The 16778-nt window shown below is 35.9% G+C and overlaps 1 protein-coding gene across 2 annotated transcripts in view; it reads right to left on the bottom strand.

Annotated features, from left to right (window-relative positions):
* Window positions 1-16778, bottom strand: part of PHTF2 (putative homeodomain transcription factor 2) — a 71745-nt gene that overhangs the window by 43568 nt on the left and 11399 nt on the right. For both annotated transcript variants that reach the window (XM_074603147.1, XM_074602276.1), the window contains exon 2: window positions 12782-12858. In XM_074603147.1, the coding sequence (XP_074459248.1) occupies window positions 12782-12826 (45 nt within the window). In that variant the 5' untranslated portion in view covers window positions 12827-12858. The remainder of the gene's footprint in view (window positions 1-12781; window positions 12859-16778) is intronic.

Genomic DNA, 16778 nt, shown 5'->3' on the forward strand with positions numbered 1-16778 from the left:
CAGACCTACAGCAGCTACGGTCCTTCAGTCAACTTCAGAGAAAAAACCACATACATCTACTTGAACCCATACCCTCAATTAATTTACTTATTATTTTTAAAATCATCTCCCTCTATAGTTCCTGTTCCATGAAACCCATTTTTACAGCTGCATTGCCTTTATCACTTTAGATTGCACAGCAACAAAATATATGGTCAGGCTGGTAATCAACTAGATTACAGGCCAGTGAAAACTCAGAGAATATCAGGAAAAGGCACTTTTCCCACTGAAGCGCTGATGAAATAATGTTCCTAGTAGACCTACTCCCAGGTTTGTTCACTCTCATTAAGATGCTAGTTTGTTTATTCATGAAACTCTTCTAAAGATCTTTGTTTTGTCTAAATGTGAACAAGTTTTCAGTTAAAAAAAAATGGAATAAAAAGGAATTATTTTCTCCCAGGCTCTAACCTCACCACAGCATTGTAGAAAACTTTGTGCATTTATAAGAGCTGAACCACAGAAAGACTAAAGGTTGATACTGCAAGCACTCACTAAAATCGTAGCACTAAGACCAGTTTTGCTTAGTTATGTAATTTTAAATAACCATCAATACAGGTGACTATAGTTCATTTAAGAAATTACTGTGCACTTGTTTATACAAGAAAGCCATTCTATATGACTGTCAGATATTTTGAAGAAGGACAACCTTATATTCTCAAAATTCACATGTAAGACAGTGCCAAGAACAAGTCAATCAATATATGAGACAATATCTCCAAGTTTTGTAAGAAGTTATCAAAGATCATCAGATTGCTTTGAACTCTGCACAAATAGTATTTCTAGATAATATTCGGTAATGATGTCTTTTACTATGTCAATTTTAAAGCCTTTCCATCGCAGCAGTTCTGCCTAGACATACACACGCATGTGCACACACGCTGCTAGATAGCTGGAGTTTGAGTCACATCACAAACTCTGAGCAGTTAAGTGCAAGATCACCGTTAGGTCACGAGGACAGACAGACGCACTTCCCCAGACTCGAAGTCCCTTTAGCGGCTGTGCGGAGAGCTGATACAAGCAGCTTAGTCCAGACACCTGGCAGAGAGGAATCCCCGTCATCTGAGCAACCATGCTTAAATTCAACCTTACTGTGAAAGTGTGACTTCTCATTCCACTTCACAAACTGCAACAGACATAAAAGGCCTGAGCACAAGTGCCTACACTTTAACCCAGAAAACATCCTTCTGATTTGTCTTTTGCTATTTCAGCCTTTAGTGTTAAATTAGAAGACATTACAAAAAAAAAAAAATTAAAAAAAAGTCATTCTTGGTTAAAAATGATCTTTTAACTAAGGAACCAACATAAATGCAAAAAGATATACAGGGAAGCCAACAGGCAAACACACCCATAAACAAAAAAAAAAAATCTAGAGGCATCTTCTGTGCCTCTAAACCTGACCCATCAGGGAAAAAAAAAAGAAAAAAAAAAAAATCTAATTTCTAGCAGTGAAGTCCAAGGCATATCTAAAATTGAAAGTGAGAACAGTTAATTGAATTACTGAATTACCCAGTCTCAAATTTAAATAATAATTCCCATTCACAAGAGCTAAGCACCCAAACAATTTCCATAATTTGTTACCTTAAAACTCTGGGGGGGGGGAAAAAAGGAACCACCCCTACCCCCACCCAAAAAAACCCACAAACCACACACACACAAAACCAAAACAATAAAAACCAACCAAACAAAAAACAACAACCCTGGCTATTATTATTACTATTACTATTATTATTATTAATAATAATATCAATAATATTACTAATAATATTAATATTATTATTAATAATAATAATAATAAAATACTTCACACCTCTCATTAAAAAAAAATGTAGACTGTGGAAAATAATTAGGGAGTCAGGCACTGTACTGGACAGAACTAAGCACCTGCTACAATTAAAGTAATTAAACCAAAGGAAGTTTAAGAGCTAACTCCACACGGGCAACAGCCAGCAATTAAAAAGTCAGTATCTTGAATAACCACTCCACCCAGACACTTATATCTAATTGTTCTGACTTTTTCTCTAAATACTTTTAAAATGAAATTTCAGGCCTTCCTGTTTTTCTTGAAATTTACTCAGAAGAGCCCCAAGTGAGGTTTTTTGTGCTGCACAGTACTGTGTCCTCCCCCCCTCACTTCCAAAAAAGACTTCATTCAACAAAGAGAGAAAAGGGGATGCAAGTCTGTCCCCCTCTCAATTATGCAAGAAACAAATGCAGAAGGAAGCCTTTGTGCCAATAAAGCTGTCAAGCAAACTCTGGATTCCAAATTCCATTCACAGCTGAAACCACTGTAGAGTTGAAAGAGTCTTTAAAAGAGCATTCTTCTTTTAGACAAAAACCAGACCATTTATTAAAGGAATTCTGGGGAAACACAGATCCCAGAAGATATCTGAGGCAAAGAAGTTGACTGATTTAAAATTTAACAGATATATTTTCCTACAAACTTTTCTTCTCCCTCAAGGCGAGGTAGCAGCTTCTTTTTCCACAAAAAGACAAGAAGTAGGGATTTCGCCATTCACGTTTTTCTTTTAACGTTGCCCCATAAAGCAGTTCTTAATGGGAGAGCCAGAACAACTTTAAGGAAGGTACTCTTTTACAACTGTTTTATTAGCCTAGTGGATCTGGTGAACCACCTTTGACAACTTTAATTATTAAAATCTGAGCACAGGGCTATTCAGTAAAGGCATACTGTTGCAAACTGAAAAGAGTTAAAGGGATAATTACAGACAGCAAGTATCATTACAATCTCTCACTTTTTTTTCTTTTTAGTTTTTTAAGCTACCTAATTTCACCTCTTTGTGCTTTAAGAAAGTTTTAAAAGCACTTTAGGCAGCAGGCGTACGTGCTCAGCACATGAAATTCAGAGCTGATACTCAATTTCCCTTCTCTCCATCTGCGTAAGCATCCCTCCATGCTTCTCTTGCAAGCGTATCAGAAGGAAACACACAAAAACAAAGGCATCGTTATAAAGTAGCATACTGGCACACTTCATTTCCCACATTAAACAAAAATAGGTAGAAATAGTGTTACTGAAACAAAGCGAGTAAAAAAAAAAAAAGGCAGTATTTTTTTTTCTTCTCTACCTTATGTCAGGAAAACACATTTACAGTTTGTGAAACATATCTTGCAGAATTAATTGAAAGGTGTTTTTCATTTACAACAAGCTAAATTATAACATATAATGATTACCAGAGATGCTAGACGCCTGTATGAATTAAATTCAAGAACGTAACTCCTGAATTAATTCAAGAATGTAAGTTAATACTAGCAAACCTTCCCAGTTTTAAATTATTGACAGCACCAGTCAATTCCATCTTCAAAGAGTTTTGATTTACAAGTATTTGCATCTAAATTATGTTTCATGTTAAATCTAAATATTAAGTTGTTAAAGGTTTGCATGTAGGCTCTTAGCTATTCATGCAATTCTTTAAAATTGCACATACCTGCAGGACACTGAAAAGAAGTCTAGCATTTAGCATTGCCAAAGAAATTAAGCTCTACAGGCAAATAAAATGAAGGAATAACCTTCTAGAGATAAGATCATTCATGCTTCCAACCTGAAGAATTTAAATATACACAAAACTTGATCAAAGCAAGCTTTCCCTCAATATGCAACAGTCCCCAGGGCTCCTCTGCAGGTGTTCAAGCTTCCTGTGTCTGGAACTGCTGGGCCAAGGTGAAGGCTCACATCAACTCAAGTACCCACCAACTCCACCTGGAGTCCCATCCATGATAGCTGCAAATTCTGCAGTACCCTTCAAAGAAAATTTAAAGTACAAAATACAAGGGTCCAAAAATTGTCCAGTTTTTCAGTATACAACAATAAGTAATGCTTTTAAGAACTGTCCAAGAATTAGTGCAAGACTCTCTGTATAACAGCTTGTCACTGATATTTTCAATCCATCAGTCTAGTCTACAACTGGCAATAGACTTTTTTTTTTAGCAAACTACACAATATCCCAATTTTAATCTGAATTTACCACAGATATTTATTTTAATTTAGTGTATAAAATATTTAATCAAAGAGGATCTGAAATTTGTATTCATAGCATTTATTTACAATTTGGCAGAAAAAAATTAACAAAAAATCTCCCATGATAATTTTAAAATTATTTGTTAATTCAAGTTAGATAAGAAGCCTATCTTATCATTTTTAAATGTAACTTCCATCACCACACATCAACATTGACACAACCCTGTTGTAGGAAACTTGTAATATGTTACGAATATAAAAAAATATAGTATAACCTACCTGCAGCAGAACTAGATAAAGTGGCAGATGTCATTTTATACACATTTAGTTTAAATCACGCATCCCAGTCTTCCTCAATGCCAAGATTCTATGCAGTCTACCAAAACCAGTAACCTCTAAAATGTTCAGATCTCAAGACACCATGCCTCAAAAAACACCGAGTAAAGATGAAAGGAAATACGTTCCTTTATGTATTTCCAGAATTAACAACTATTCTTCAAGCAGCTATTAAAATTTTCAGCGTATAAGGGACTACATGCAAAGACTGAAAACTCTGCCACAGTGCCAAAACTTCTTTCACAATGGAAAAGTGGGGGTTTAGCATCCTAAATTCACTAAGCATAATAAACTTTCAAATAGGTTTTCCAGAAAAACAAAGTTTCCTCAGAAGTAATTAATTGCAAAAAAAATTATTACCTTGTACTTGACTTGGCATGGGATATTAAGCTATACAATTACTCAGCTGACAAAACTAAACTAAACTCACCTGATAACATTAGCTGTTTACTGAAAGATTAAATAAATTTGAGATCCTTTTTAAGTGCAGTCTCCTCATAATGTTTTCTGTTTTTAAGAAATATGTGCTCGTCTTGAAATTACCTAAAATAATTGCACTTATTCCTTCCCAGTCAAATACCTCAGTGAGCATTTGATCACACTTCCTTATAAAACTAAAATTTGTCTGGCACCTGTACAGTTTGGTTTTATAACATTAAAGCAATAAGCCTAAGTAAAATTTTACTCTACTGAAAACACAGCTAAGTTTTACTTCAAAAAAAGCCCAGTGCGAAGGGTTTCTGCACCGCATAATATTTCTTCCCAGCATCTTTCTCATAATAAGCCATATGTGCATCAAGACTGAATTTGAGCTTTGTGAATGACACTGATATTCCCTTTAAGCTAATGTAGCGATGGTATCAACCTGTAGCCCAATACTCACAAGGCCTTCTGATTCTAATGGAATCGATCAATATTTCAGGAGACATTTATAATTTATGACCAAGCAGACTAGCAAAGATTATAATCCTAAGAATACATAGTATTTCCTGCTGGATCTTAAAACTTTAATGTTTATCAATAATGAAACCTGCATGCTAAGCTTTGCTTTTTAAAACCTCTAAACACTTTTACAAATAACATCACAATAGTATTACATATCCGAAAGATACAAGATGCAGAGCTTGGTAAATAAAAAACAAAGTTGCTTCCTTGGACTGTCTACCAAGGAAATTAAGAGTTTAACACCTTATTAAAATATTTACTGTTAAAATATTAGCTAATATGCTTTATTAACTTCTACAGTTCAACATTCTTCAAAAAAAAGTACAATTTTATGTATCAATATATAAATAATTTCCATACTTGTAATATTATTCATTTTTAAATACCTTCAAAAATGCTTCATATTTAGTTTATGTTTAAATATACAGTTTCAGACATTAGACAAATCATTTCTCATTTTCTCCAAATTCACAACAGGATTATTAAGTTATTTTAAACCCCATTTTATTTCTTACATGAACTGATCCCCATTGCAGCAAAGGCAATAATGTAGGAGCTTAGCAGTATAATTATCTCTGTTGGAGTACATTTCTACTGTTAGCATGATTATTTTTTTTTCAGGATGTTTTTCATTTTCAAGGGCGGTGGGGTTTTTTCAGTTTTGTTTACAGTGGATACATGGATCAGACAAGCTAAGCTAATAAACCACAGATAGAAATCACTATATAATGGCTGTATGCTGACTGCTAATAGTGAAGAGTTTAGTAATTTCTCGCCAAATGGAGATGAAAAAACAATAAAAGGATGAAAGCTGTACATCCTAAGGTGCAGAGCTTTGGATTTATGACTGCTGAATTGTTACCTCTGATTACTAAAAGATTATGGGATTCCCCTCCCTTCTCCCTGTTCGCTCCCAGAGGAAAAGCTGATACCAGCTAATTAGAGTAAAATGAAGCAATTCAAAACTTTAGGAGTTATTTATTCTTAACTGTTTGAATTGCCAACTAATGACCTGCTTAAATTCTGGCAAAAAACTGCAACAGCACTGAACTTACAGCCATTTCACTGATCTATAATTTTAACAAAGCTTACTTCAAAGATACCATTCCTTTCAGACTACAATAATACATAATTAAACATTTATCAACTATGTATTAATAGTTTTTCTGTATCATTCATTAGACATTAATTCTTGGTAACAGCAGTCAGCCCTACTTATTGCCCTGAGTAATGGTTTACAGATTTTACCATATCTATTAAAAACACAAAACATCTTTTTTCATTGCACAATTAAACATGAAGGAAAATTATATACATAAGAATAGTTAGAAAGAGTTTGCAGGTTAAATTAAATCAAAGTACAGGAATAACCAATACCTACTCTAAGTCATTTCCTAGTGACATGAACTGGATGCTAGAGGTAAACTTAGTTGCCATTTTTTTGGCTTAAGCGGACTATAGAACAAAACCTGAAAAGAAGCACAAACTGAATGACATTCCATCTCTGTCATTAATCGCAATTGAGCACAATCCCTTACGATAACGTTTACTCATCTTCAAATTTCAAACTAAAGTCATCACAGAAGCGCACAACTTGGAACCTCTGGGGGTCATCTAACCCAACCTCCTGTGCAAAGCAGGTCCAGTTACAGCAGGTTGCTCAAGGGCTTACCCAGTAGAGATCCAAACACCTCCAAAAATCAGGCATTTCACAGCATCTCTGGGGTCCTGTCTCAATGCTTGGCAAACCTCATGTTAAACATTTTTATCCTTACATCTAATCCAAATTTCCCACAATTCAACTTGTATTTATTTCCTCTCATGCACCTCTGAGAAGACCCTGGCTCCATCCTCTCCACGGCCTCCCTTTTGCCCTCTCTTCTTAAGAATGAGCAAGCCAAGATGTCTCAGTCTCTTTGTACATCACATGCTGCACCCCCATAACAATCTTGGTGGCCTTCCACTGGGCTTGCCAAGGAATGACAATGCCATTCTTGTACCGGACAGCCCAAAGCTGGACACAGCACCCTCAATGCTGTCTAACATGAGCTGAACAGAGGGGAATAATCCCTTCCCTTGACCCACTGGCTACACTACTGCTCACACAGCCCAGTTACTCTCCAAGTGTCAAGGATTTAAGACTTCTCAAATGCTTCTTTTTTGTTGTTGTTTTTCACAATTATGTACTTGCACAAAACAAAGCAGCCTTAAGATGTGACTGGGAAAAGAAAACCGCTCTGACAGCCTCAGTATTCAGTATAATTCCCTGAAGACCACTGAAAATACAGTAATTTTACCAGCATGGCAACTAGGATTTTAAAACGGCACTGCCCTTACACCCCTGACCATTTCCACTTCCCCACAGCACACTTTCCTTGTGCCAGCGCATTCAGCTGGGTGGCTGAAAGATCAATCAGATCACTCAGGAAGAGAAAAGAAAATAGTAGGTTATAGTCTCACAAGACATAATGAAACACTTAAAGAATGAGTATTACAGAGAGAGCAATTTCATCTCTTTGCTGCTCCCACACACCCCCCCCTTTAGATAGATTCATCTCATAGCTTTGCAGTTTTAAGTCCCCTGACCAAATTCACCAGATAAATGCATGAAAGTCTGTGGGGAGGCAAAGCAGGCACAAGAGGCAACAGCCAGGCCAAATGCAAGCCTACTTCATTCTGCCACAGCACCAATTTTTGAGTCATCTTTTGCGTTAGTTCAGAAACCTGAGTTTTGCCTCACCAAAACAAGGTGCTGAAGCCAATCCCCACTATTTGGTCAGATGACAACTTGAGTACTGAATCCCAGCACTACATGGAAGGAAATTCTTCTAAACATACTTTTTTTTTTCCCCCTCAGTGCTTTCACAAATAGGCAACTCCAACACTTGTAAAGTTTTGGCACTTGAAGGTGGACCTTTTTGAACTGATGCAGTTTCAGCATCCAAAGTTTCAGGTAATACAGCCATACAGCCCAACCATTTGGCAAAAACTGGCTTTGGTGCCAGGGTCACCAATGCATCATGTGAATTCAGCGCCAAGAAGGGAATCCTGTACTTTCAGGAAATGACATAGTTTTTGTGGGTTTTTTCTTCCTTTATTAACTTGGCAAGTATAATCTTGGACTAATGAGCTGTAAAACACTGAATATTACAGATCTTAAAGCAATGCAAATAGAAGTCTGATTTTGCCCTTTAAAGCCATGAAAGAGAAAACATCTCATTTGTTTTATTGTGCCCTTTAACAGCTGTACCCAAGGGACACGAAACAGCGGAAAGATGCATTGGCAAAGTTAACTGATATGCAATCAGGTGCAGGATTTGGGTTCAATTCATTAAGTTCCATTCTGTCTTCCCCTACAACCAGCCCCAAGAGAAGGAACAACATAATTATCTCCTGCAATATTATAAAAAAATTTGTATAAAGTTCCCCATTTTAGCAGCAAGGCTTCTGTGAGGATTGAAAATCAGAAAGTTGTTAAGGTAATGTATAGTCTCCAAACTGGAAACCAAACCAAAAATAGCACATCTACTATTATGTGTAAAACTTGAAAATATTATAAGAAATTAATGTGAAAAGCTTAAGTTATGAGCAATACAAGCAATATTTTAGATTATTAGCAATTTAATTATTTTTAACATCAATTACTGTTACTGAGACAATACTTCAAATATGCATAAAGTATCAGTATCAGAAAGGTATGCCATCAGATACTGAAATTGTTTAAAATAATTGTGGGGGTGTCAGATTTTTTCAGAGGAAACATTATGATGGTTTTCTCCATAAAAATCATCAGTTACAAATCTGAAGAAAGGTCCGTATTCTGGTAAACACACATAATCCTAAAGATATTAAGTACCAAAGTGCATATAGGTGAATATTAGCTGGGTAGCTGTCTGGGACCAAAGCAGTGAACCATCCTGAAAGCAATGCAGACACCCTGGACACACCCTTTATTGCAAGAACCAGGGCAGTAAAAAGTGTTGAAAACAAGCAAGACAAAGCCTGTCTGACACACAAATATCCCAGCATTGCACTCCCCAGTGCACCCAGGAACATAGCAGAGGTTTTGCCTTGCAAAAGTTTTCATACCATCTGGGAAACACAAGCTATCACTGGAAGCAGTAAAGCTGTGTCCATGCAATCTTTTGTCTTAAATAACAAGCTGGTATAATACACTATCTGAAATCTTACAATGCAACTTAAAATTACTAAGAATTGATTGTTGTATTTTTACAAAACAGTAAATCAAGAGCTCGGATGCACTAAAAGCAGAGTAAATCTATTGCGACAACAAAAAACAAGTTTACGTAATTAAAGGGCTGACCTTTTAAATGATTAAGTGCATTACCAAATCAACCTCGTGTGAGGAGCTCAATTTCAGACAATAGTATGAGTCATATGAGTAAATTTGGTGTTTGGAAAACTTGCCTAAAGTAAGGTTGGAAGAGGTCAATTTCTTAACTCTTTCCATTACAGAAATATAAAAATGCCTTACTTTTGAGAAACCAACAGACCTTTGAAACTCACTAGAGAGAGACACAATAAATACATCCAAAAAATACATTAAATTTAAAATAAAGAAACACAAGGAGGAAGTTATCCATTCAATATTTCTTATGCAGCCTCCACCTACTCAAATATATTTTTCTTCTTTATGTACGACTATAAATATCAGAAGTTCTTCATGTTCTTCTTAGGGCATTCATACACCAATTCACTCATCTGAAAATACCTCACCAAAATAACACTATTTTCCTCGTTTTATCATATAGGCAAGTCGTATTAATTTGATCAATACTAACTGCAACCCTGGTTCTCTCTTGCCTCATAAACAATGTTTTACTGACAGAATGTGCTAAGTGTTGATCCCTCCCCCCTTTCAATTTCAACTACTGTTGTGAGGAATCAGCAGATCTAAAAAGCAAGTTAAGTGGGACAACTTTGACCACACTGAAATAAAAATTTAAAACTGAAAGAAAACACCAGTTCAGAGAGTTCAGTATTTTGCCATCACAAGCAATCACATAACAGAAATACATCAGGACAAAAAAATGTCTGGTATCCACTAAGCGCTAGCATAGCTTTTCTTGTTCCCCAATTTGATATGTTTGGTGCAAACAACAAATCCATGGGGAAAAAAAATACCGTAAGGATTTAAATAAATAAATAAATAAAATCAAGGACATGGGTGAAAGAGACTAGATGTTCCCAGGAAAGGATCACACACCACACTGCAAAGTTAAAAAAAAACCTTGAGGTTATCAGCCTGATCCAGGAGAACCTTCCATAAATAGGACCTAAGAAATAATCTAATTAGCATGAATATTTGCATGAGCTGCAACATTTCTACAGTGCAGCCATTTGTCCCAAAATAAGACTCCACTTCCTCATACCAAAAGAAGCAGAGCCTGCTCATTTGGCAGACCCCATGTGGATTGCAATTAAATTTTGTTCACACCATGGAAAACATCGACATCTGGTTTATGCAAGATCTTATCCCTCCTGAAGACAGCCCAGTCTTTCATGAAGTAACATGAGTCACCTCATCACAGCTCCTTGCCACAACAGCAGCATGCCATTTCTGGCTGAACAGACCTCTGTAAAAGCCCACAGAGACTTGTAGCAGAAATATTGGTTTTGCTATGAATGAAATAAATGGAAACGCATGTGAAATCGCTGGAAAAAATGACACAACAAGGGTTAAAAGAATGACCTGTACTGATAATGAGCAATCCTGTCCTGGGAAAGTAAAACTGAGGAATGGGTTGTTTATATGAACAGCAGAAGGCCTGTCCTCTGTAAGAGCACAGTGACTCATCAGCAGAAGATCCTGCCTTCCTAACATCAGGAGGATGGAAAGTTGGAGCATATCAAGCATATCACACATGGCATTCCTTTTTCCCTATGACCGACAGGAAGAGAGACATGTATTTTAAAAATAAAAAAAAAAGAAAACCAGATAATAAGCATGAACTTCACTTAAGATTTATGGACACTTCAGACTCTTTCATGCATCAAAGGACCATTTATATTTAAAGCTGAATACCATAAAAGATCTGTCCAAAGACTAGATCGTCATCACCGATGAAAAAAACCTCAGAGACGTGATGAGGATCTGATAGCCAGTGTCTCTCGCATTGCACAAAAGAGGTCCTGACCAGGCCAAATACGCACACAACTTGGTACTTTTAAGTATTACCAGTGTGGCAGTGTGACTGAATGAAATTAATGACAGAATGAGTGAAAGTGGGTAAAATCAGCATCACTTTCCTCTTCCATAAGATCCTGCGCTGAATTTTGTTACACTAAGTCTTCTACAAGTCATCCTCCAAATCTTTAAAAAATGGGATTGGACCTGCAATCAAGGAACGATTCAAAACCACTGTGTAATTCCACTGATACTTTTACAAAAATACTTTTTGTAAAGCTTGAATAAAAGAACAGAGAGAGTACACAGTACAAAACCAAACAAAAAATCCTCATTAAATTCTGAATTATTTTCAACTTTTTAATACATAAATGAATGTTCAGTATAAATGAAGTCAGCAAAATTCATTTTTCTGCTTTTCCAACTGTACCTTTAATTCATAGTTGTAAAGATCTCAGCAAAGCATACCAGTATTGTCTTATTTCTAAAAATTAACTGTTGCTTAGCTAGAAGTTAACCAGAATTTCTGTTTTGAAGACGGTTGTCATCATTCTCCTAAGAACAAGATGCATCCTCTCAAAAAGACAGCCACAGGCCCAAGGAAAACAATAATTCATAGAAACTTACTAAATCATCGAGAGCCAAGAAATAAAAATCAATCATCACACCTGATTTATATCCTAGTAAAGAAGCCTATCTCAAAATTTAGCAAATTTTTCAGCTATTTAAAAGCAATGTAACTGAATAAGCCAACTGGCATACTAGTGTCAAGGGGATACGATGATCTGAAATGGTCAAAATAATAAATTAGAGACATCAACACTTCTAGGTGCAAACATGAATCAAAAGATACAGTATCAGGTGATACTGTAACTACGTATCTCCAAATGAAATCTTTTTCTTCTCCCCTCCCCCCATTTTTTTTTCTAATTAACCTCTAAAAAGCCCTAGCCTACCTCTTTTGGGTAGGGATTACACAGTTCCTTGTTGCTGACAGAAAATAAGTTTCAATACTTATTTTTTCCTTAAATACAAGGATTCATTTATGTGCTATAGAAATAACATTCTCCTGTTCATTAATTAACATTCTACTGAGAACGAAAATTTTCTTTCCTTTTTTTCCATAGCACAAGTAGCCAAGGGAGTGAGGACTTTTCAACATAGACCAAAAGCTATTCCATTTCATTAGATACAGTCACTAAATATTTATTTTGGAAGAAAAGTTTCAAGATACTCACTCTCATGCAATGCTAATTATATTTATTATACATTACATATAAAATACAATAAGCCAACTTTTTTTTTTTTTTTAAAGCCACCATAAAAACAAATAGAAAGCTTACCTTCTTCTGGTACCAAACTATAGCATCGGTTACTTTGGACGCCATTTATTCCACTGAATTCACACAGTCATTTTAGGCTGTTAACAGAAAAAGACAGAACTTTACTTCCACCTTTCCTACGAAGGCCAACATAGGAAATGTAAAAACATTCCCATTACCTGCCAAGCACTGAACAGCTATATTCACTTTACACCTTGCCTCCTTACTATTTTAGTAGGAGTTTGGTTTTTCTCCTCTAAGCAAACAAAAAAATAGAAATCTGCTGCTACAGGACATCAGAAACCTCAGTTTTCTCCGTCCTTCCCAATAAAAAACAGGTGGCACAGAGACAACCTGTTATTGTCTCACAAGAGCCTCACAAGAATTATATTACATGCAGCTTTTTTCTTTTTTTCTGTTAAATTAAGCAACCTATAGTTATTACCACAGCACAGTATTCTGAAGTCCAGGAATAATTGTCTTATAAAATGTAAGAAAGTTTCATACAGGCTATTAGATATTTTTGAAGGGGGGAAAAAATCAGTGCTAGAGTTCTACTAATGATAAAATTAATACACTGATGAAAACAGTAGACTAAAATTAAGTCAAAAGGAGAAAAACAAGGAAGAGTGGTATGTTTGTTTTAACAGCAGCAAATAGCAGTAGTATTAGTTGATCTTTGATGTCACTGTTATTAGTTTCAATGTGGAAAAAAACCAACCTTTCAGCCTACATAAAACATTCCTACCTTGAAAACAAATTTTAAAAGTTTTTTCATGTGATTGCTCAGACAGTGTTAGTTCAGAAAAAAAGTAAGAATAAAGAAAACAAACATAAAAAGCCTTCAGATTTAGAATTATTGTCTTTCCACAAAATTGCAAACATTCCCTCATATTGGACATTCTGTAAAAATCAAAGGAAAGTTTAGGTAAGAATTACAGAATCCTTTCCAGATATTTTATTATAATATGCAAATTATTTCAGATATGAACGTATTATCATTAAAACCAAACTCAAATATTTCACAAATAGATTACTTCAGATATTAACAGATTAATAACAGCCAAACTATTTTAGTACCTATATTTCAAACTGTTAATTAAGACAGGAAGCAGACAGTGGAAGAAGAGAAGGAAGACGGAATTAAAAAAAAAACCTGTTAAAATATTTGCCAAAAAATCTGAATACTTTTTCTGAATACTTTTGTGTTTAATAATCTTCCATCTCATCGATTCCCTTTAAAAATACACGTATGTAACAAATATGCCATACTCAAGCCCAGTTTAAAAAAAAAAAAAAGTAAATGGGGCACACTACAAGTGACCTTTTAACATTAGTTGGTAAAAGCTTAAGTTTTCAGCTCCACCTAATATTCAGCATCCTTTTTATGTTTAGAAAAAGTTTAAGAATGTTATTTTCAAATAATTGCATCAAGTATTTAACATGCAAGGAAATTCCTATTTTATTCTGTAAAGCTATAAATCCCTAACAAATTACGCAACAGGCTTTGAAAAAGTTAGTATAAGTAACTTCAAAATACTAAACAAGTTTTCCAAATGTAGTATCTGAATGATTCCAGGATAAACCACAATTGGTAAAAATCAACACAAGATGACCTTTTAAAAAAAAACTTCGCAAACACAGTTTCACAGAATCACAGGTGGCTGAGGTTGGAAGGGACCTCTGGAGGTTGCCCAGTCCAACCCCTCTGCTCAAGCAGGGCCTCCTAGACTGAGTTGCCCAGGCCCATGTCCAGATGGCTTTTGAACACGTCCAAGGATGGAAACTCCACAGCCTCCCCGGGCAAACTGTGCCAGTGCTCAGTCACCCTCACAGTAAGGGGGAAGTTCCCGCAGAGGGAACTTCCTATGCTTCAGTTCAGGCCCATTGCCTCTGGTCCTGTCACTGGGCACCACTGGAAAGAGCCTGGCTCTGTCCACGTTGCACCCTCCTTTCAGGGTGCAACGAGATTCCCCCGAAGCCTTCTCTTCTCTGGGCTGAAGAGTCACACTTCTCTCAGCCTTCCCTCAGAGGAGAGATACTCCAGCCCCTTCACCATCTTTGTGGCCTTTCGTTGGACTCTCTCCAGTATGTCCATGTCTCTGGGGAGCCCAGAACGGGACCCAGCACTTCAGGTGTGGCCTCACCAGTGGAGAGGAGGAGGAGTGGTAGTTTAGCCCCCAAACACCAAACTATGCTTCAAGCATTCCTCAAAGATCAATCTCATGAAAAAAACGTGATTAAGGGGTATAATTCTGATAAAAATATCACACTTATCACAACGTTGTCAACATCAACAACAATATTGCACCTTATAGCTCTTCATTAAAAGGAAACAAGAATTATTAATCTGTAGGTTGTTTTTGTAGTAAAAGATTAAAGGTGATCTTAATTTTTAAAGCAAAGAGAAAGATATTTGTTCACATCATTTGCACAGATATGAAAGGCAAAGAAAAATACCATGTTCAACAGATACACAGTTCAACCAAAACTGTGCAATAGATTAAAATAAAAGTATCTTTATGAAATGTCTAAGCATTAGAATAACACATGATGCTTTATTATACATTGTTCATCACCAAAAATTTTCATTTTTAAAAAAATAAAAGCAGAGATTAGATTATCTGATCGTAACAGCTGTTTGTATGAAAATCACAAATACTCCTCTACAAAGGCCCTATCAACACTCCCATCTTCCAAGGCATTGCTTGGAAAGAAAAGATTACCCTCTAAAAGACCCAGTTCTGCACTGACACCTGTTTATTCAATCTTCTCTGACTTGTGTATGGATGTACACAGCGCGTTACTTTAATGACACTGTATTTGTAAAAGTTTGGATATGTATCATACACAATATAGTATAAACCTTCAACAAATAGATTGATTTTATACCAGGTCCTGAGGATTGCTAAGAAACTAATGCCATACGTTTTCATGTTTCACAAAGCTTTTTCAAAAAAGAGAAATCAAATACCCAAAAGGAACTATATTTAAGATTTCTAACAGTGTAACTCCAATACACTTTATACAACTTCAGATAAAATTGCAACACAATAGAAAGAAATGTCTCTAAGAGAGCTTAAACAGTTGTTGTCAAATTTCAGAAATATCAGGACACTGACTTTTGGTAAAACTGAGCAAACAAACACTACAATTTTTCCACTGTTGATAATACCATCATGTAAGTCACATCAAGTCAGTTAATGCTGGCAGCCATGGCTGTGTCAACATCTGTAATTGTTTCTGGCCTAGTTGTTTCTGATAATAGTAGCAGTTTTTCTAAGAGCAACTATCAGTTATTAAGTATTCATTGGCACAATAAATATAAAAATATTTGTCACATAAAGCATGGAGCCCAGCAGAGACTTTGATATAACTTGGCATATTACACAGACTGGTTACCCTCCCTTCTCACCCATACAAAGCTTAAAATAGGATTTGCTTTTTTGTTTGAAAACCTGTTTAAGTAAACTTAAATTTAAAATAATTTGCTACACTGGACTATAGACTCAAAGCAACATAAAATCCTTAGCCACACATATTGTGACCTACATCGCACGGTCACAATGAAAGTAGTTCCACTGCTCAGGAGGTGCCAATGTAGGAAGGATGCCATACAGATTTTGATCACACTTGCACCCCTCGCCTTCCCCTCTTCTGTGAACTCATCCTGGAGGATCTTTAACTCCTTCTCACTTCTCTTAAACCAATATCCCCTCTCACATAAAATACACCCTGCTTCCTACCACCATAACTACAGGATGAGAAAAAGGTTGGAGAAACTCATTTCTGGTAGTAAAGGACTAAATGTTGAACCTGCACAGAAACCTTTCTCTCAACAGCTACATTAAATTCATATCTCTCTCTCTCTCTCTGAGGTCAACTATTTTTCAGGAAATCAACACTAACTTTTGAATCTAAGACTTCCAACTGTGTCAAATACGGCTAAAATTGGACAAGCCATTTTAAAGGCAGCAACCTTTTTTTTTTGCAGTAGTTCTCCAATTCACTCAAAAAT

This window comes from Larus michahellis, chromosome 1 (assembly GCF_964199755.1).
Source record: "Larus michahellis chromosome 1, bLarMic1.1, whole genome shotgun sequence".
Lineage (NCBI taxonomy): Eukaryota > Metazoa > Chordata > Aves > Charadriiformes > Laridae > Larus > Larus michahellis.